Here is a 20,779-nt window from a genome sequence, read left to right on the forward strand (position 1 = left end):
TTTTGTTGCCCTGGGGTTGGTGTATCATCCTTTAGGTGGCTGAGAAAAAGCGGGTGTCTTTGCTTCTTGCATGATGTTAACCTGGTGTCGTACAGGGGTTGTCAAAGCTTTGAGACACCACAGTGTTGGGTAAAAGCCTCAGCTGTTCTAAAGAAAGCTCTCCAGGTGGTTTTTGGGCATGACAAAGTATTCAAAGTGCTACTACAGAAATAAAATTTAACTTGTCCATGAAGCAGGGAAATCATTTTTTTTCTTAGTTTTGTTGGTAATGGGACAGCTTTGTGGTTGGGAAGGGGAATTCTCCTAAGCAACAGGTTTGTGTGCATCCCAGATCCAATTTTAGTAGTAAATTGGTGTGATGCAGAGCTTTTTAAAAAGTGTGTGTTGGATTCACAAAGATTGATCATGTTTTCATGGAACTGTGATGTTGCAGGCACTTTTTCCCATGATAGGAATGCCTGGGATTGATCATCACTGCAGAGCCGAGGACAGCTGGTCCTGTTGGGTGGGTGCTAGTGGTGGGTTTCTACAAACGCTGTAAGGAGGGCCTCATCCCAGGAGAAAACAGAGCTACTACCTTGGAGGGGTTGAGGAGGGCAAGGAGTTTCTTAGAGATGGGAAGATGAGGTGTTTGAATCCACAAAAGAGGGCATTACGAATCAGAATAACTTCATCATACAATGTATTGAATCCCTTATTTCTGCTCCCATTGTTTCTCTTGTCCTGTGATCTGACCAATCTATATATCTCGATATCTGTGTGTGGGGGTGAAAATATATGGACCAACATGGATTACTTACTTGCCTTCTGATACTGTTGAAGTGAAATACTGCTGACTTGATAGCTTGTCTGCATGTCAAATTTCCATGGAATGGAGGTCTGTCTTCTGTTTGGAAGCTTTATGGTGTATATGAGCATGTGAGCTGCCCTCTGTTTTGGGGATGAGTTTGACTTTAGGATCAGAATTGGGAAACAGACAGAAATAAATCATTTGACAACAGTTAGGAAGCAGGAGTAAGCTCCTTAGGGGAATTGTAGCTGCTGTACCACTGTTGTAGTCGCTTGCGGATGCAGGAGGAATGCAGCCAAGCTGACTAGGCTGGTTGCTGAAAGTCTGTGTTGGCTGAGAAATGCTTTCTGGCACCTTCAGTGTAAAAATTTAGAACATTTCTTGGTGAAGACTGGAAAAGTCCATGGCTTGTCTCAACTTTTAAAATGGAGCATGCTGTGTCAGGGAAAACACGCCATGCAGAGGCTTCCTTTCGGGAAATTTGTTTTGAGTGGATATAGATGATTCTGATTGAGGGGTAGGAGGGTGGTCTTGCCTGTGACTGACATGATGAGCTATAAATGCCTGTCCTCTTTTTCCTCTGGATATGCATGGTTGCTGAGTTCAGCAGCTTCCTTGGCATGGGCTCTAGAGGAGCTGCTTTGATCCGAGGCCTGGCTGCACTGCAAGAAATGATGATGTGCTCAGACGGGAGAGGGCTGCTCCTGCATGGACACACTTCAGCTCTGCTGTTAGGAAATCTGGGTGAAGTCAAGGCCTCACAGCTCGGTCTGCCCAGAGCTTTGTTGCTGCTGGCTTTGTCCACTTACAAGTTCGGATGTCGTGTTTCCATTGTTCAGCTGCGCTGAGCTGCAGTCCTTAAAAAAACAACTTGTTTCAGCTGGAAATGGATGGGTGTGCACAGTTCTGAGCTGAAACTTGGACACAGTGCATGAGGCCAGGGAAATGGAATAGGGGAAAAATACTCCAGAAAAAGTGTTTGTGAGAAGTTGGTTCACCTTTAGTTACTCTAAATTGCAAAGCTGCTCTAAACTCCCTTCTCAAAGGATTAGTGAAGGATCTTGGTCTGTTGCAGTGAGGTCTGAGAGTGACATAGAAAGGGCTGCTTATTGATCTGTGAGTAGAAAGCTCAAGGTACTTCTCCTTGAAGACTCTGCAGGCAACAAATGTGTAGACAAGCCCCCCGAAGTTAATCGGTGATAAAGATGATAAATTATCATTGGCATGTAGAGATAGCACTGAAACAATGCATTTGTGTTCTTAACAGCTTAGGGTTTTGGGGTTTCTTTTAGGTCTTCACCTTTTCCATAGGTATCATTTTAAAGGAAGGTGCTTCAAGAATCCAGGTCAGTTGCTGTGGATCTGTCAGTGTACCAAGGTACTTCATGGCATGCTTAGAAGTGTCTTGTATTGAAAATTAGTCAAATGTATCCTTGGGCAGTCAAGGCAAAAGGTGAGTCCAGTGGAACAGGAATGTGACCGACTGTTAGAGAAGGATTTTCTCTGTCTTGGGAGCTCACCTTCCTTAAACAAGGCTTAAGAGAATAATTAGTCCGTTGAAAGTAGGGCAGTGAGGAATAGGATGTAACAGTGCACAGCAGGACTCCTCAGTCATTTCTCAGCGGTGCACACACTGAAGATTGCTGGTGTTGCTGTGAATAAAGTGTGTTTCAGGTAGATGGCTAAAATCTTGTGTTAAGAGCAGTGTCATGCTTAAGGGTACTTCCTAGTTTTTACCTATTGAATTGACGAAGTTGAAAGACTTCATATAGCAACTGCTGCAGAGCTACATTATTCTGTACTATTTGTGTTCTTTGCATTCAATTGTTCTCACTACTGGATCCATCCAAGCTGGACATGTCATGTTTAAGGGTCTGTCTGAGTCTGTGGTGATGGTCCTCGGGAAGTGCTTATCCAAGTAGGCTTAGAGTCCTTGAGCTGTCCTTCAGGAAAACTCTAAAATGCCATTCCTGTAGCTGTTGTTACTGAGCCTGTGGCACAGTCTGGGGGGTCAGAGCGAATGTAACCCCTCTAAGCTTTTCACAGCTGTGGTGAGGTGGCTCTGGTTTGAGTGGCCCTGTAAGTAATTTGTTAAGTAGCTTAGGTGATGCTTACCTCGGGTACTTGAGGGAGAGTCTTAGTGGGCTGCAGTTGTTCAGGTTTCACATTTGGGGACTTTGGCAACAAGGGAAGAGGGTGATTCTGGGAAACCCAGTGGCATCATCTCCTCCTTCATCGTTATGTGGCTGCCTTTGCTTTGTCTCTGCTAAATAGACATAATAGTGGGCAATACGTGACAGGTGACTTGCTAAGGGCAGCAAAAACTGCCTGCATAGGCTCAAGCTGTCCCTTTTGTATCCCTCAGTTGTCAGGGGTGTTTTGCAGGGGGTGATTTCCATTTTGGTTCTGCAACATCATGGGAACAACGTTTATTACGGGTGTTAGTGTTTGTCTGTGGCTCTTATGTAGACCACCACATCTCTGGTGATGTACACTGTCAAAGCTTTGCTTCTGTGGTCAGTTCTTTCCCAGCCTACTCCAAAAGAAGAGGTTTCTGTCAAAAGTTCAGTTTGGGGGAGGGTTGGGAGGAGAGGGAAGGTGCAATTTTGTGTTAGGGGCTTGGATTGAAAATGTGGCAGCTTTATATTGTTGATGTAACAGTGTTGTCTGAAGCTCAGCTTTCAGAGGCAATAGTATGTGTTTCAATGTTTTTTTTAAACTGTGATTTTTATATCTTGTTATTCATGTCAGAGACTAAGATGTGTATTTTTTCCCCCCACATAAATGTGAAATTGGGGCAGGGAACTTAAAATGATAGCGAGACGAGGTGTTGTTATTTTTACATTGGCATGAAATTTTTCTCGCATGAACGGTTGCAGCTGAATACCAGTTAATGCATGAATTTGCTTCTTGTGGAAGTGCCAAGCGCTTAGAATGAGGGTTTGAAATGGAAAAAGAATATTATTCCTTGTAGTTTCACAACCTTCTCATAGCTACAGCTTTCAGCATGCCTGCCTCTCTGTTTTATTGCTGTGTATGCTGCTGGGAATGCAGCGTGCGGAGGAGAGGAGGGAATTTTCCTGTGAATACCTCAGCACCTGTCTCGTCATCAGAAGCACACTGCAGTCCTAATGCAGGTGTCCCTGCAGCAGAGGCTCGGCTGGTGCCAGTCGTGGGGACTGTGTTATGCCATTTCAGCAGCGCGTTACTCCTCACCTCCCTCCCCCTCTCCCCTTTTCGGTTTTTTTAGCAGTAGCAAGAGAAATGGAGTATATAGTTAAAGGAATAAAATGAAAGAAGATACTGTTGAGATGTTCCAGCTGCCAGACTTCTTCAGATTTCTGCTGAACGAGGCATTTTGGTTGGGGAGGGTCAGTGCATGTTGGGAAGACAATGGATCTGATTGTGTATCCCCCGTAAGTGGGAGCAATCCTCACTGTACAGGGAAGAGGTGGTGCTGTCAGACAGTGTCTGTGGTGACAGTGCTGCTGTAGTAGCAGGATAGGGCAAGTGAGAATCACACTGCTTGTTCCTCTCAGAAAATGGATTTGAGGAGAACCCACAAAATATGCAAGGCTGAAATGGAGTGGTCATCTGCTGCGCTTGGCTTCCATGTCTGCTTTCCCTTGCAGTGACCAGGCAGCTGATCTTTATCTAAAGAAAATGGTGTCTTGTATAAGGAGCCAGGAAACCATCACTTTCACTTCAGGGCTATGTCATCCAGGTTGGGTGTTGGTGGTGGTATGACCCACAGAAATGACAGGCACTGCTGGAGCCTTGGCTTCAGTAAAGCCTTGGATGGAATTTTTTCTATAATGCATTATTAATGCTGTGAAGATGTGCGTCTTAAAATGCCTTGAAACCTGTGTTAGTGAAGTTGTAGTTTCACCTGATAACATGTAGGTGAAAAGGCAGAACTGTATTCTTTGCCTCAATAGTTAGTTTGTGACAGTCAAAATCCGTTCCCACTGTTGTATTTGAAGACATGTAAATTAATTTCTCTGTCTTGCTGTTTCAGATCAGAGTATTTTTTTCCAGTAAGCTGCCCTGAAACTGAGATGGACTCATGTATTTTGAAAGCATCAGAGGTCATATTGTGAAGGCTAAAAGGTAGCAGGGCGAGGGAGAGCAGACATTAAATTCTTGCTGTAGTATGGGATATTATACCTTGTTATTTGCAGGGGGTTTGGGTTGCCTGTTTAAATGCTGTGTAAAGTTTAAAAATGGTGCATGAAATATTTGGCCCAGTTTGCCACATTTCAAGTGTATCATTGCTTTGTTTTGATTCACTTTTGAATCCCTCATGAATCCCTTGATGTGCATCAAATGGTTAGATAGAAGGCATGAAAAAGACCTAGCAGCGTCTTGCAAAGTGAACTTAGCTAGTTATTAGTCAGAGCTGGACTTTGTTCTTGCAGTGGGAATGGGGGTTTATTTCCTCTTGTGTGTTCCACTTACAAGGTAATAGTATAAGCCTTGCTATTTCTGTGTGAAACAAACTCCAAGTGTATTCCTGAAGTGAGCAGTAGAAAATATGCTGTCAAGAAATGCTCAGTAATGTATGAAATGTAGATAGATTGATAGATTGATTAATTGATTAATTGATTTTCAGTGCAGTGTCTTGGAGGTGTGAGAGCTAAAATTGTCCTGGAGAGAAAGCTGAGATTATCTTGGACAGGATTTGCTAGAGCACCAGGAAAGCGGTGTGGCTGTAGGTCAGGCATGACGAGTTCCTCATGGAAATCAGGATTAAAACTGCTCACTGTAAGGAAGTAATTTTTAGCTGTGTAAGGAAAGAATCTGAAGCTTTCTTGCTCTTCTAACAAGGAAGTGGGGCTGAAATCAGTGTAGTAGGACTAAAGGTTATTAACTGACCTGGTCATGACTGTGGTTTTGGTCTGAAGGTGGCTTTGCAACACTAGATGGGCTTGAAAATTCTTAGTACATTTAATGATGTCTTTAGAAAACTTTTGCTACTCTCCAAAAATTTTGGAGCTGAGAAAAATCAACTGTTAGAGCACTTGCTAATTGGCAGTAAGTGCCTGATAAAGAACTGATCCAAAAGGAGTGTCAGGTAAGGTTTATTTTAAGGGGTGTAGTTTGCTATCTGGGAAGAGCCACTGGCTGTTCCTTGTCCTTAAGTTTCTTGGGAAAGGCTTTGCTCTGGTCCTCATAGGATCCGTTTGGCACCCTCTGGGTGTCAAACACCAAAGGCCCAAATGCCAAGTTAAAAATACTACAAATTCTAAATTTTGTTCAGTGCCTAATATAAGGCAAAAGTCATGGGTCTCATCTGAGAAAACCTGAAACACGAAGTTGTGCTGGATTGTAAGACTGGAAAATAGGGGCCAGCCCCCAAAAAAAATCTTAAGAGAAAACTTTTTTTCATGAAAGGTGGGATTTTTTTTGTCTTTTAATACTTGTCTGAGCTAGTGTGGTTCATCCAAATCCAGTTTCAGATGCTGCTGTGTTATATTATGGTGCTTAAAAACACTGAAGCTTAAAAAATGAATCCTGTTATGTTAATGAGCCTGACTTGCTATTTCACAGCCGTGGAGAGCTGCTGTGTGCAGCCTGGCTGCCAGACACTTCTCTGCAGTGCACTGCTTCCTTGGTACTGCTTCAAGAACTCTTTACTAATGTTTTGAGCATGTCATTGGGATAAGGAAATACTATATTGTCGTCTTCTTTATTATAAATAGCTCAATTCCAGCTCAGAACTCCTGTTATTTTTAGGGAGATGTCTGTGGATATTTGGCCAAAGGTGCCATTCAGGTTCTTCTGATCAAGTGTTTGGCCTGGTTAATGACACTTGAGTGCCCAAATGTACCATTTAAAGAACTTGGTACTGTTCTGCCTCCACATGGCACATTACAGACATGATTTTAGCTTTTGTAGTTTATACAGAATGCTTGCTCTTGCTAAATGCTGGAAAGCAGGAGCACATCAACACTGGGTGCATGCAGGACGGTCTGAAGGAGAAGCAAATGGGATCAGCAAAATAAGCTTGTGGAATCATGCAGGGTAACCTGAGATAGGAAGGAGAAAATTATTTTTACAGCCTTTTCTTAATGCTTCTGGGTTGTCCTTGTAGCAAAAGTGTCATTTAGGAAAACTGTAAATCAGTGATTACCAAATGCTAGAGATGCTCTGTAAATGAGCAGAGCCATGCACTGATGAGATGGATAAATAATGGGCTTGTGACATCTGCAGTGAGGGTGGTGGGTGCTGGAAACCAAGTCTTTTCTGCCTTATTCATAAAGCAAGTTTTTAAGAGTTGATTTTATTCTTACAAAGTTTAGGTCATTCTAAAACTCTCAGGTAATGGCACTGATGATAGGTTCCTCGGCTGGGAGAAAGGTTAAAGTTGCTGTAGTTTTAAGCTTGTGATGCTAATTTAGGCTTTGTATACTCATTTTGGTATTTAAGGAACTTGCCTTCCTTAAAAAAAGGAAGTTTTTCTTCAAGTCCTTAATGCTTGAGTCTTGTTTCTGTGGTTTTTCTTTGTTTGTTTTGGGGTTTTTTTATGTCTGTATAGTTACTTGTTTTTTTGTTGTGTGTTCTTATTGCGAGGGAAGCTCTCAGAGGAAGTTGATTCTTTGACCTTAGTTTACATCTCTGGGAGATGATGTGGAGGCTTATGTATAGACTTGGGTGCAGGGTGGGATCTGTGCTGATGGCAGTTTTATGTGTGGGTGGCTGGATGGAGAGAGATGGATGCAGTCAGAGTCACCATCAAGAGCTGAATTCTGTCTCTGATTCAGCATCATGTGGTGGCAAGAGCCACGCCAGTTAGGGCAGCTCAGGTGTGCTTTGTCTTCCTGTCCTTTAACCTGGCATTGGTTAAAATGCATGTTCAGTATTTGCTGTGTGGCAGTCAAAACACAAAATTACTGACATCTTACAGGGCTATCTTGAGGGTGTGCAGACATGAGTCCTGTTTGAGAGCAGCCAGAACTTGGGAATTTTGTTCTCCTGGCTTCTTTTTGACAGCAGAAGCATCAAATACACTAAAAATTATTTTGAGCAAAGGAAACTTAGGCAAGGACAGAGACTTTTACTGCAGGATGAGAGAGTAGGAGAAGTCTTGTAAAAGGGCTTATGTTGGGGCCTGTCTAAATAATTGGGTTATGTCAGAGTATTTGTCTGGAGGAATACTGATGGAGAATGCAGATGAAATATTCTCATATATAAGGTGGAGCATTTGTATGCTATTCTATACTTCTTTCAGTTAAGGGAAATAAAATACATCTGAAGCCCTTTAAAGGAAATGTCTGTTTACTTGACCTGGAACATGGAAATGCTTACTCTTCATTTGAGGCTTCTGTGGAGAAGGCAGGATTTTCTGAGAAACAGAAGTAGAGTTTTCCCTTCTACCAAAATACGGTTTTATTCCCAGCTTTGAAATACCATGCCTTTATCACTATCCCTGTATGATATTTGGTGTGTTGAAAAGCTGAAAAGACAAGACTGTAAATCTAATGAAATTCTGAATGAAAATAACAATTTTGAAACTCCAGTGGAGATGAGAAGTTCTGCAAGCTGCAAGTTGAAGGTGGTTATCTTCTACCTTGCAATCAAAAAGATTTTTAATCTGTATTTAATATTAAAATATAGTCTAAAGCGTTTTTCCAATAAGTTAATTTCTTGATATTGTTCTGAAATATTTTCAGTGACAGCATATAATACAAACATTCCCAAAACTTCATTGCAAGGATGTTTTCTCCTGGTCCCTCGTGGGTGTCTCGGTGCTGTGTTGTTTGTGGGTGGGTTTCTGCTTCTCCCTGTTCTCCTTGGGTTGTTTAATCACACCGTGCACATATTCTTAGTTGGAAGTAAGATGGGAAATTTTTCCATTTGAAACTTAAACTGCATAAAAGACCTAATTTTGGGGAGAGGATATGTGTGGGGGAGAGTAGTTTTCCTATTTTGTCTTCTTTTTTAGCAAATATTTCATAGTGTTAGGAAGAACCACGACCAGCTGTTCATTATTTCACTTGGAGGAGATTTTTTCAGTTAGTCTGAGCAGTTGGGATTTTGCATGAGTGGGGTGAGCCAAGAATCCTTCCAACGGCTCCGGAGCTTGCCTTTCCAGTGGTGAAATCTGTCGCTTGGCTCCTGAGCAGCGCAGCGGTTCCTCTGTCTTGCCGCAGCAGGCTGTCCTCTGGAAGAAGACAAATGGCAAGTCCTCAGATGAACCAAACAGGCCTAAAATAGTGTTGTAGGTGCAGAGAGCAGTGATGGGCAAAGGACCCTGGCAAGGCAGGAGTAGATCGTTCCTTGGGACTGCAGAGGAAACTAGGAGTTGCCTTCACCAGTTTGCCAAACTGGACAGAGCAGCCTGTGAATGTCACTTGGGTAAAACACTGCTGAGGAGCGACAGGCAGTGCTGCTGGACTGTTCTGCTGTTGGCATCAGAGCCACTTTGATGTGGAAGTCCTCCCCTTCAGCTTGATCTTCCCAGATGGGGAGGAGGAGGGCAGAGAGGCTGCAAAAGAGCAGAGGGAGGCTTTGGAGGTGCCCTTGTGTATTGCCAAGAGCTGACCCGAGGTTTTGTTTCTCAGTGATGGTGTTGAAGGGAGAAAATGAAGAAATCTGGGAAGTAGTTCTCAGCCTGCCTTCCTTAGCAAACAAGGCATTTAGGTTAAAGCTGAATGTGTCCTAGAAGTGTTGAGTGGGAGACAGATGGCAGAAGGTAAAAGTCATGTGAGCTCTCTGCTTGTGACAAAAGAATGGATGGGAGGCTGGAGGGACCTTCCAGGAGTCCTTAGCTGAGCTGGTCACTCTTCTGGTTTATCTGCCCACATAGATGGATTCTTGGGGAATTTATCTGCAGGAATCTGAACTTGTGATGCTCATGGGACTGCTTTGAAACTTTGGAGACACAAATGAAACTTAAGAATAAAATGATTTTCTGTCTCAATGAGGAATATTCCATGTGGAAGTATATACAGACAGTGTCTGCTTTTATCCAGAGGTGACTGAAGTTTTTAATCGTTGTAGGGGTGGCTGGCCCATGTAGTTGCTCTGTTGGGCAGACTAACATTTAAATTGATTCTGATTTGGGATTGGGATTGGGATTTGGGTTTTGAAACTAGGAATTTTGGAAGGTGTTGAGCTTTGTAGGGGGATGTATAACTTGGTCTTTATAATTTGATAATTGTTGTGGTGACTAGTTCACCAGCTGTGGAGTGAGTTCATGGAACTCTCAGAGAAGTGTCTTCTCTAAACTACATGCCCCAGTCATCCTCTAGCAGGCAGGATAACACAAATGGGTATTAGGGGCTTTCCTCTCCAGTACACTCATCTCTTCCTTGATTTCTACATATTTCACAGCAAAAACAAATGGACAGCACAGGAAAGTAGGGTCTACAGAAGAACTCAGACAACTCAGCATCTGTTTTCTAAAGAAGGCAGATGCACAGTGGCATATTCTATCGATAAAGTTTTAAATAAATGCTTTCTTGAGAGAGATTCTGTGACACGAATTCTGTGACAGACTCCGACTCTGTGGAGTTGATATTATGTGGAAGGTATTGCTTGTCCCTTTGTTTGTTTTCTTTGGATGTTGGATTAGGAGACATCAGACATGAAGTGAGATACCTGAGGCCAGCAAAGGAGTTAAAAATAAAATGCTTAAATAATAACTGCAGCTGTAGGGTTTTTTGTGTGTTAAGTCTATTTTTGTCAGTTATATCACTCTTAAACCAGGTCTGTTACTTTTCAGGTGGAATCATTTATCTTGGATCAGGATGATCTCGAAAACCCTATGTTGGAAACAGCTTCTAAATTGCTGTTAAGTACTGCTGATGGTGCTGACATGAGAACAGTAGATCCCGAAACCCAGGCAAGATTAGAAGCTTTACTTGAAGCTGCAGGTAAGTCCTCGTGTCCCATACAGGTTTAACCCCGAAGCCCTGACAAGAGTCCATACTGGAAACACTTGCATAAGGTTAATCCATGGGACCATGATACAGCTGCAAAATGTGTGGAGGTGTGGACTTGGCAAGGGTGTCATGGAAGAGAACAAAGTCTATTTAGTCTATTTCAAGGTTTGGAAGATCAGAATTTCATGTGAAGATGCTTCAAATCACATCCCTCCAATGTTGGTGTTCTAAAAGCCTGAGTCAGAATTGCCGCCTGACTTTGGCTTGTGCCATTATGTCAAACACTAAATTGCTAAATAGGTTTTATTTTGTAACAGTTGCTTTATGAAAAGCTTTAGTAGTTTCTTATATTAAGTAGTTTCAGCAGTTAAAAGCTGATTCCTTCTGTGGATTGGACAGTTTCAGTCATGTGAAGCTTTTAAATTAGTCTTGTAAACAGTTAAACCTGTAGTTTTGGAATTGTGCTTGGAATGCTTCTGCTGACAGATCTCATAGGCTCAATTTCAACTTGTCTGTTCTCTCCTTTCCTGCCACCCGTCCCCGTGGTTGTGAATTGGAATGGAAGGAATAGGGAAGCTGTCGACAGCGGATGGTAAAGCCTTTGCCGATCCCGAGGTGCTCCGCAGGCTGACCTCCTCGGTCAGCTGCGCGTTGGATGAAGCTGCCGCTGCGCTGACCCGGATGAGAGCGGAGAGCACAGCGAATGCAGGGCAGACGGACAAGTAAGCCAACTTTTATCCTGGAGGTTTTCAGCCCTTTGCTACTTTTAGAAGCAGCTTTTCTTGTTCTATCACTTGTGCTTATGGGATGATGAAACTCTTACTCAAGTGGAATTGGTGCCAAGTTATCACCTGTGCTTCTTCTGTTTAAATATTTGTGGACTGGCAGGTCTGGCAGCGGAGAGTGAAGCAATTAATACTGCTTAGAATTCAGGAATGACACTTCAAGGAGTTCATCGTGACCAACTATAGAAACATTTCTAAACTCTTCAGTAGTATGGGCCTTAGAACTGTTCCAAAGAGTTGCAAATCCCAAAATGGGTCATTCAGTGATAGCATGAAACGAGATTTGGGATTAAAAAAAAAGTCTTCTAGGCAATTTCAGAGTGTCTTTATAATTGAGATGGGGAAACAGCCATGAGGGACTGGAGCTGCATGGTGGTCAGTGTTGCACAGGACCTGGATAGAGCCTCAGCCAGGGAGTTGCTGCTCTTTTACTGGATTTTGTGGCTTTATCTGTGGGATTTTGTCTTACTGGGGTATTGAGGAGGTAAAGAAGAAGAAGGTTTCCTTCCAGGCTGTGATTAAGCTTCAGTACAGTGGAAACAGTGTTAGTAGGAACAATCAGGTGCTGCTGTGCTAGTTGGAAGTTTGTTCCTTCTACACAGAGTAACTCCAAAGGAACATATCTTGCTATGAGAACAGGACACACGAAGAGCAGCATAATTTTGGGTTATGTCTGTTTCTATTCTCTGTGCATCCCTTCTTCTCCCCAGCACCTCTTCTTGGGAATGACGATGGTTGCCAAAGTTGTTACAGGGACAGAGGATCTTGGAAATTTAAAAAAAAAGGCCAACATGTGGTGAAGAGGCAGATTTGAGAACTGATTGTCCGTATATTAAAATTGTGTCTGGTTACAAGATCTTGGTATTTTCAGCACAGGAGAGAGGAGAAGTGGTTACGTTTGTTACAGGAGAAAAGTGATGTGGGTGATTTGTTTTAATTTAATTAACTTTATTTGTTCAGCACTATAACTGTTTTCTTAAGACTGAGAGGTGATTTCTGTGTCCCCTGGTTCTGGGATATCCTGCATGTGTTTCTCTTGTAAACTTACGTTAAAAATTAATAACAGGAGTGGATATGGACATGACTTAATTTTCAGCCAAGTTAGCTGGGAAACCTCAAGTGTAAAACTGGCACTTCTTTAATTAGCAGTTGGCACGTTTTTAGCTTGTGTTTCCTTTTTTGCTGACTGCATCCTCATGGCATGCTGGAGTTCAGGCATAGTCCATTTTCACTTTTCAATGCTTTCTGCCTTGTTAGCCGCAGCTTGGCCGAGGCTTGTTCCGAAGGAGATGTGAATGCTGTGCGGAAGTTGCTCATTGAAGGCCGGAGTGTGAACGAGCACACAGAGGAAGGGGAAAGCCTCCTTTGTTTGGCCTGCTCAGCAGGATATTATGAGCTTGCACAGGTTGGTTTCCTGGCTGTTTGTACTATGTGTGTGTTGTACAAAAAGAAGTGTTAAATCAGTGCATTACAATCTTGTGCACCTGGAAGGGGGTGTTAAGGGTGTAAGTGGGAAATGTCAGTTCCCTGGCAAATGTGTCTCACACATACACTGAATGTTGCTAATGCATTCTTGGTGCTTATTTTCTGCAAGGGTTTCTCACGCAGCACTGTGTTTCTCAGCAGAGGCACCGTTTGTCACTTCAGTGCTGTTGATCGCTTCTCTTGGCAGGTTCTCCTGGCAATGCATGCCAATGTGGAGGACCGGGGAATCAAAGGAGACATCACACCTCTCATGGCTGCTGCCAACGGCGGGCACGTCAAAATTGTCAAGCTGCTGCTAGCTCATGGTGCTGATGTGAACGCACAGTCATCCACAGGTAAAGCAGGGTGTTGGGAACGACTGCAGAGCTGGGATTTGCGGAGTGTGGGGAACTTGACGTGGAAGTTTGGGAGGAATGGCTCTCAGCACAGCAAGGCAGAATGCTTCCTTGTGTTTTTGCCATTTAAATTCTCTTTTTTTAAAATGAACTCTGAAATACTGTTGGATGCAGATAAAATATTGTGGGGACACACAAGGGTGGGTAAGGTCAGTTAGTGACTGAAAACTGAAAACATGAGTACATAGCATTTGCTGTCACATTTTAAGCACAGTTTGGTAAGTTTGTGTATACCTGGAAAAGTTATTTGATGGCAGGTCTAGGAAACCAAGGGGCAATCAGGAAACATGAGAAGATGCCCCCCCCCGCCCCATTTCCATGGTAATTTGCTAGGCATTTGTGTGTAGAAGTGACCAAATTGGGAAATCTTTTAGGTTTTTGTAGCCTGGAAGTGGAGAGCTGGTGTGTAGTCAGCAGTAATTGATGGATGGAGAGCTGACCCTGAGTGAGGAGGAGGGGGGTGACCAGAAGACGCCTTATTTATTTTTTTATATCTTTTTCAGTGAAGTAGTTCTCTCAGGAGCAATGCTGCCTTGACCTTTAACATTTTCAAGGTGTCTTTCGTAAAGGCAGATTCTTTGTCTGCTGTGTGCAGATCCACGTTTTTGGTTTTTTTCCGTTGAAGTTATTTTCATCTCATAAAGACAATGAGCATTTTGCAGCCAGTTCCTTTGAGGTGTTAAAGACTTGACTGAGAAGCAGCAGTTCATTCTGCTCCTGGTTTTGAGCTTTCATTCTTAGAGCATTGTGTGTCCCTGCTGATTAACAGGAAAACTGGTGGGGTTTTGTGACAGAAGCTGGGCTAGAAATGGGAAGAGAGGTGCGTGAGTACAGGCACAGGGAGATCCTCAGTCTGTCAGCACCGAGCTGCTTAGTGCCATTATGTATTTCCCCTCCTTGTAGTTCTTCATCTGTAGCCTGGAAAACCCTGTTCCATCCAGGTAAAAGGGATGGAATGGAACAACAAGTGAAGTTCTAGGTGTAGAAACACCATCCCATTCCATTTCCAACCCTTCTTTTCCCTGGCTGTAGGCAACACAGCCCTGACCTACGCCTGTGCCGGGGGCTATGTGGATGTTGTGAAGGTGCTGCTGGAGTCGGGCGCGAGCATTGAGGACCACAACGAGAACGGTCACACGCCGCTGATGGAAGCCGGGAGCGCAGGCCACGTGGAGGTGGCCAGGGTGCTGTTGGAGAATGGAGCGGGCATCAATACGCATTCCAATGAATTCAAGGAGAGCGCGCTGACGCTGGCTTGCTACAAAGGTGCTGTAACAAGTGTGGAAAAGTGACAGGGGTGAAAAGTTGCTTCGAACATGGATTTGTTCAGCCTTGCTGCCCATGACCAGGGGAATTTAAAGGCTGTGAATAGACACTCTGATACTCTTATTCTGGCTGTGGTATCATACAGCACGTGTGTGCCATGTGTAAAATGATCTGTGTGCAGTCTAACTATCAAGATCTAAACCCTTGGTCTGAATTACGATGCTTTACAAGGTGTTCTGTTCAACAAATCAAGAGGCAAGGAACTAATATGTTATATCACAGAATAAGTAAGCTAAACTTTCTGTATTACAGCTGTATTATACAAGGTACCTCTGCTTAAGTACAGAAATTATTTCGTTTTAAAGGACTTCGCACTTGAGAATCATGCAAAATTTAGGACCTTGCCTTTTAGGTGTCAGCACTGAGGGCAGCTCAGCCTCCTTTAGAGCATTAGGCAGCCAACTTGCAGCACCCAAGGAAGGGATGAAGGTGTTAAATTAAGAGGTAAAATACGTTCCTACAGCCCAGCAGCGGCTGTTACAGTGAATTAGGACATGTCTTATTAGGCCCTTGCCATCATGGAGTAGTTGATGTTGGTAGCAGAGGTACTTGTGTGGCACCTGTATAGAGGTTGGTCTTAGTCTTTAATTTATATTTTTTATCAGTGACACTGATAAGCTGCTGTGCACATAGATGGTAGAGATATATGCATACCCTTCCAGAGTGTATTTTTTATGTTGTAACATTATAATGTGTCGTTATGTACTTTAAATCCTTTCTGTGAGTTGTGAAATGCACTTTCTCAAGCAGTTTCTCTCTTTTTAACTATTTTCTCCACACAGGCCATCTGGAAATGGTGAGGTTTCTGCTGGAAGCTGGTGCAGACCAGGAGCACAAGACAGATGAAATGCACACTGCTCTCATGGAGGCTTGCATGGTAAGAGATGTACAGCTTGAGCAGTGAGGTGTATGGGCTCTCTTTTGTTCCTGAAGATTGAGAAAGTGATTCCTTTTAGTCTCCTTTGGGTACAGAATCTAGCTGTGATGTTTTGGTTCTCTTGTCTACTTGATGGGAAGTTAATTATGGGAAAATACTTTATACATGAATTTAGAAATCAAGTAACTTTAAGTGGGAAGATTCTCAGTTGAAATGCTTTTAACATTTGTAATGTGCTAAACACAGGTAGTGAATATGGTCATAACCTGGCTTTTGGAAGCATTTAACATACCTCGATTATGTTAAAGGAATTTGTAAGCGGGTGGTTACGTATGTAACGTTGCAGTATAGTTCACATAACCACATATTCCTTGAAAGCACAGAATCAGAAGCTGTTAGGGAAGCAGCTAGGAAATGAAAGAGGAAATTGTTAATTCTTACTAGTGAGAGAGCTTTGATGTTGCTGCTTTGTCCATCGGAGGTGGCTGTATTCATCTGAAAACGGAACTTTATTGTTAAACTGAGAATTCATTTCTTACATTTCCTTTTTATCCTTCTCTCCAAACAGATTCCTCATGTGTTGGGATTTTCTTGGCATTAGCCTTGGGTAATGTCACACAGTGAACCTGGGGCTATAGAGGAGGGCAGTAAATCCCTATTTAGTCTGGCCTTCCCTGAAACAACTATTATGGTTCTAAAATCAGCCAGTTGTGTCTGTTCAAGGAAGTTAATGGCTTCAGATAGGGGAATGATTAACAGAAGCCATTATACTTAAAAGTTGTTGGAAACAAAGTCACGTAGATAAACAGGACTTGTGCTGTCCTTTATCTCACCCTGAAATCTTACTAGAGCAGCCATATAAATATCCTTGGCAATGGCCTTGCAGCCAGTTCATGGGAGCTGATGGTAAAATTACCTTGTTTGATGTTGCAGTTGCCTTCTCGTTGGGATATTTTTTTGGTGGAGCTAGCCTTCTTTTCCTTGCCATTTTCTTCCACCCTTTTAACTCCTCTAATAGACAAACAAAATTCCATTGGACTCACAGAGATGTTAAGACCTAATTTTTATTAAGAAACACTGAGCAATAGGAAAAAATTCTTCTCTCTTATTTCTTTATTTCTCTAGGAAGCTCTTCTTAGGGAGGCAATTCCATGCTGGTGCTCAGAGCTGACAGATAGTTGAGAGTCTCATACCTTCAGCTCTTTGACAAGAGAAAGGAGCAGCTTTCTCTGGCAGTATTTTAAAAACTTGCAGTGTGAAATGAAGCAGAGCAAGGACTTGAATCTCACCATGTTCTTTGTGTAGAGACAGTTACTGCTCTTCAATGGCACAAGAAAACATCCTTCTCTAGGACAGCACTGAACTTGAATGTGTGCTGACAGAACTGTCTGTCTGTGGTATAGCCAGTGCAGGTTTAAACCTTGTCCTGCAAGGCATTCGGGAGGACTTGTACCCGAGACTTTTTTATAGACAGCAGTTAATATTGATTTAATGCAGATGAGGTGTTGGGCAATGGCACTTGCTTTGTGGGAGCAAAAAGCAGGTTGGTCTAGTTGGTGTTTGCTCTCGTGGAAGGACTGATGCCCACAGAGCTTCATCTTTATAATGCAGCTGGTAGAGGTTGCTCCGGTAACTTTTTCTGATTTATTACCAGTTGCAAGGCTTTTCCTGGCTTTTGTAGGAGAGCTCAACAGCCCCACCCCCATCCTTGCAATAAACCATTGCAAGGTTTATTAAAACATTGATCCAATTCCCTTGTGTGGTGAAGCACCAGCAGTTCTCCTCCAGGCTGCTTGGCCCACATAGGAAGCTTTGAAGCAAACCTTGGTGCTGCGTTGTGCCATCCTCATTGTTGATCAGGGGTGAGCTGTGAGCTGTCTTGCCAGAGCCTGATGGATGAGGCACTTTCCTTTTCCCTGAGGAAAGATTATGGAGTCTTGGAGTTTCTCCCTAAAATAGTTATGTCATTTCATGTAAAAGGTGAATATGTCCTAGTTAATGTCCTAGATATTTTTCTGAGAGGAGACCGTGTTTTGCTCCCTGGATATCAGTAGAAAGTATAAAACACTTGAGAAAATGAAGCGGAAAAATGTCAGATGCAGTTTGGTATTTTGTCTGGAAAAGGCCTTTTTGGAGTTGTGGTTTCCAGCTTGGCAAGGATGGCTGTGGCTGTGATTTGCTGCCTCTTAGGAATTACTCTGGAATCAAGGTGTGCTTACAGCGTTCAGCAACAACCTTAGGATAGCCTTGTGTTCCTGGTGGGTGGCTGTTAATTTGCTGCAGCCCTCCTGTGTTTTGTGTGTCAGATTATGGTTACTCCAAGTTGGAATGATGGCGATTTCCTCATGGAGAAAACCAGCTTGGAGAGTTCATGCTGTTGTTGGAGCACAGCAACCAAGCCTGTCTCTCCTTCTGTCTGAACAAAGCAGAATGGAATGGCAGTTGGATGTGTCACTGTCAGGCCTCCAGTGTAAACACGGAGCTGAAAAGCCACTTCAAATAGTTGGTAAATTTATGGCATGCTGAAAATATGACGGAGATCCTATGCTTGAGTATTTTTAAAGGAAGAAAGCAAACTTAGGAGCTAGGTTTTGGTAGAACAGGTTTGACAGCACAATCATGGTATCCAGAAAACCCTGCCAGGATCCTGCCAAGGCAAAGCTGTTGCTCGGGTGGCTCTTGGGATGTGTAAGGAACCGCTGACAAATGGTCTCATTTTGGCTTCTAAACTAGTGATGAGCCCCTTCTCAACTTTTTCAGCTTTATTTTGGAATTCCCCACACCCAAAGTAAGTTGATCCCAAACACTTGAACTTGAGTCAGATACGAAGTTGTCCAGCTTGTTACTTACACCATTGACAAAGAGGTCTGATATGAGGTTCATGGTGTTTTAATTTTGAATGGCACATATTCAGTAAAACATGCTCAGCATTTCTTCAGGTGCCTGTTCAATAGAAGATCTTATCCTTTATCCAAATACATTGGAAAAATATTCAGGAAAACTGTTCAGCAAGTTAAATTACATTTTTTGGACTCATTGTATTCACTCATTGCTTTTTTTTGTTTTCTGAGGTAATTTGAGTCTGGACAAAGCTGTGGAGAAAAGCAGCTTTTCTATTTGGACAATCTTTTGATCTTTTTTTTTTTTTTAATTCCCAGGATGGTCATGTGGAAGTGGCAAGATTACTTCTGGACAGCGGAGCTCAGGTGAACATGCCTGCAGACTCCTTCGAGTCTCCATTGACTCTGGCAGCCTGTGGCGGGCACGTCGAGCTGGCAGCTTTATTAATTGAACGGGGAGCTAACTTGGAAGAGGTCAACGACGAAGGATACACACCACTGATGGAGGCAGCTCGAGAAGGCCACGAGGAGATGGTGGCACTGTTACTTGGGCAAGGTAACTGCTGTGGGGCCTTCTGTGGGCTGGAACTCACCAGGCAGTTGCATATGTTGGCAAAAAAAGCACTCAGTTACTGTGATTTTTGTTTTCTTTGATAATAAGATGCTTTTTGCATATGGAAGTGGTTTGTCTGCTGATCCTGCCTTCTGTAACTGATGTCTTGTGTTTTTTGAAGGAGCAAACATCAATGCTCAGACAGAGGAGACTCAAGAAACTGCATTAACACTGGCTTGCTGCGGAGGGTTTTTGGAGGTGGCCGATTTTCTCATTAAAGCAGGAGCTGACATAGAACTTGGGTGTTCCACACCTTTGATGGAGGCTGCTCAAGAGGGGCATTTGGAGCTGGTTAAATATTTATTAGCTGCAGGTATGGAGTCATTTCGTTAACACTTTTGTAAAGGCTTAATCTAAGAGAAAAAGTACTTTTTTTCGATATTCATTACATTTTCATTAGCAGCTTCTTGAAGCTGACTGTAAAGGTCTTCGGAGCCCTAAGTAATTTACTCATTGGATTCTAATTTAGAGCTTTTGAAGACTGAGTTGATGTAAACTTGCTTGGAACTGAACTTGCAGTTCATCTTTTTATTCTTCCTAGAGTGTGATCAAGCTATCACTTTAATAGATGCTGGATTGGAAGGGGGAAGTTTCATTTGCTGTTTGATCCTGTAAAGATTATGGAGGCTTGCATGTTTTCTGTACTGACCATCACAAAGCTTTTGTCACTTCTGTTTCAGGGGCTAATGTGCATGCAACAACAGCAACAGGTGACACAGCACTGACATATGCCTGTGAAAATGGCCACACCGATGTAGCAGATGTCTTACTTCAGGCAGGTGCAGATCTGGTAAGTCATTTATCTTGAGAAAATCTAAGTAGGAAATGAAATTACCAACATCTTGTATTTTTTTGTTCGTTTCTGTGTTCATTGCTGAAAACTTAGAGGTTCTTTAATGTATTTTAGGCTGTTAAATTACCCTAAAGTGCTGAGGTCAGTTACAGTCCATCTGGTCATTGATGTCTAAAGCATTTCCAAGCCATTCAAGGTTGCCTGGACAGGAAAATAGGGGATTTCATTCTTTTGTCATGGTATTCAGCTTTGAATTGTTGAGCTGATTCTGGGTTAGTCCTTGTACCTGCAAATCTGTTCTATACCTTGTACCTGCAAATCTGTTCTATACCTTATACATCAGATAGTTGACAATCTGTTTGGGGTGTACTGTAATGGAATTAAGATGATGGAGGTAAACTGATACTTACTTTTCAGTAGGCTTGTGCCACCAGTGTGTTATCAAAAAGTGAAGTTAAGCATGTCAGAAGATTCTGTGTTTAACTAAAATCCCTACCATGTGCCTGAGTGCTTCTTGTCCAGGAGTTACACCTCTGCAGAGACAAGTGGTGAATGGTTCATTTGCCTTCAAGATACCCTCAGTTCAGATGTTAGCTAGATATTTATGTCTGAGTTTATAAAACACTAAAAAAGGATGCTCCGTGGCTAGTGCCTTTCCATTCAGAAACCCAGAAGGCAGGTTTGCCTCCTTTCGCATGCTACTTTGGATTTTGAAGCCTTTCTTTATCTCCTCTAGGAGCATGAATCGGAAGGTGGAAGAACCCCTCTCATGAAAGCTGCCAGGGCAGGTCATGTTTGCACTGTTCAGTTCTTGATTAGCAAAGGTAAGACTGTGGAAAGGTTTGGGTTTTCCTGACATTAGAAACACGTTAAGAACATGTCAGAACTAGTGTAACTTCCTTGGATTTGTTTTAGATATCCTAACTCAAGTAGGCAGTTGATTCTCCCACTAGGTATGTAACGATTACCTGTGGTTTCTGCTGAGATT

The 20,779-nt window shown here is 42.8% G+C and overlaps 1 protein-coding gene across 6 annotated transcripts in view; it reads left to right on the plus strand.

Annotated features, from left to right (window-relative positions):
* ANKRD17 (ankyrin repeat domain 17) overlaps positions 1-20,779 on the plus strand; it is a 70,536-nt gene that overhangs the window by 25,156 nt on the left and 24,601 nt on the right. For all 6 annotated transcript variants that reach the window (XM_085057715.1, XM_085057709.1, XM_085057710.1 and 3 more), the window contains exons 2-11: positions 10,518-10,668; positions 11,243-11,399; positions 12,720-12,867; positions 13,135-13,282; positions 14,375-14,608; positions 15,451-15,545; positions 18,704-18,941; positions 19,120-19,311; positions 19,679-19,788; positions 20,528-20,615. In XM_085057715.1, coding sequence (XP_084913841.1) covers positions 10,518-10,668; positions 11,243-11,399; positions 12,720-12,867; positions 13,135-13,282; positions 14,375-14,608; positions 15,451-15,545; positions 18,704-18,941; positions 19,120-19,311; positions 19,679-19,788; positions 20,528-20,615 — 1,561 coding nt within the window. The remainder of the gene's footprint in view (positions 1-10,517; positions 10,669-11,242; positions 11,400-12,719; positions 12,868-13,134; positions 13,283-14,374; positions 14,609-15,450; positions 15,546-18,703; positions 18,942-19,119; positions 19,312-19,678; positions 19,789-20,527; positions 20,616-20,779) is intronic.

The sequence above is a fragment of the Lichenostomus cassidix genome, chromosome 4 (genome assembly GCF_008360975.1).
Source record: "Lichenostomus cassidix isolate B80296 chromosome 4, HeHo_3.0, whole genome shotgun sequence".
NCBI classification, from domain to species: Eukaryota; Metazoa; Chordata; class Aves; order Passeriformes; family Meliphagidae; genus Lichenostomus; species Lichenostomus cassidix.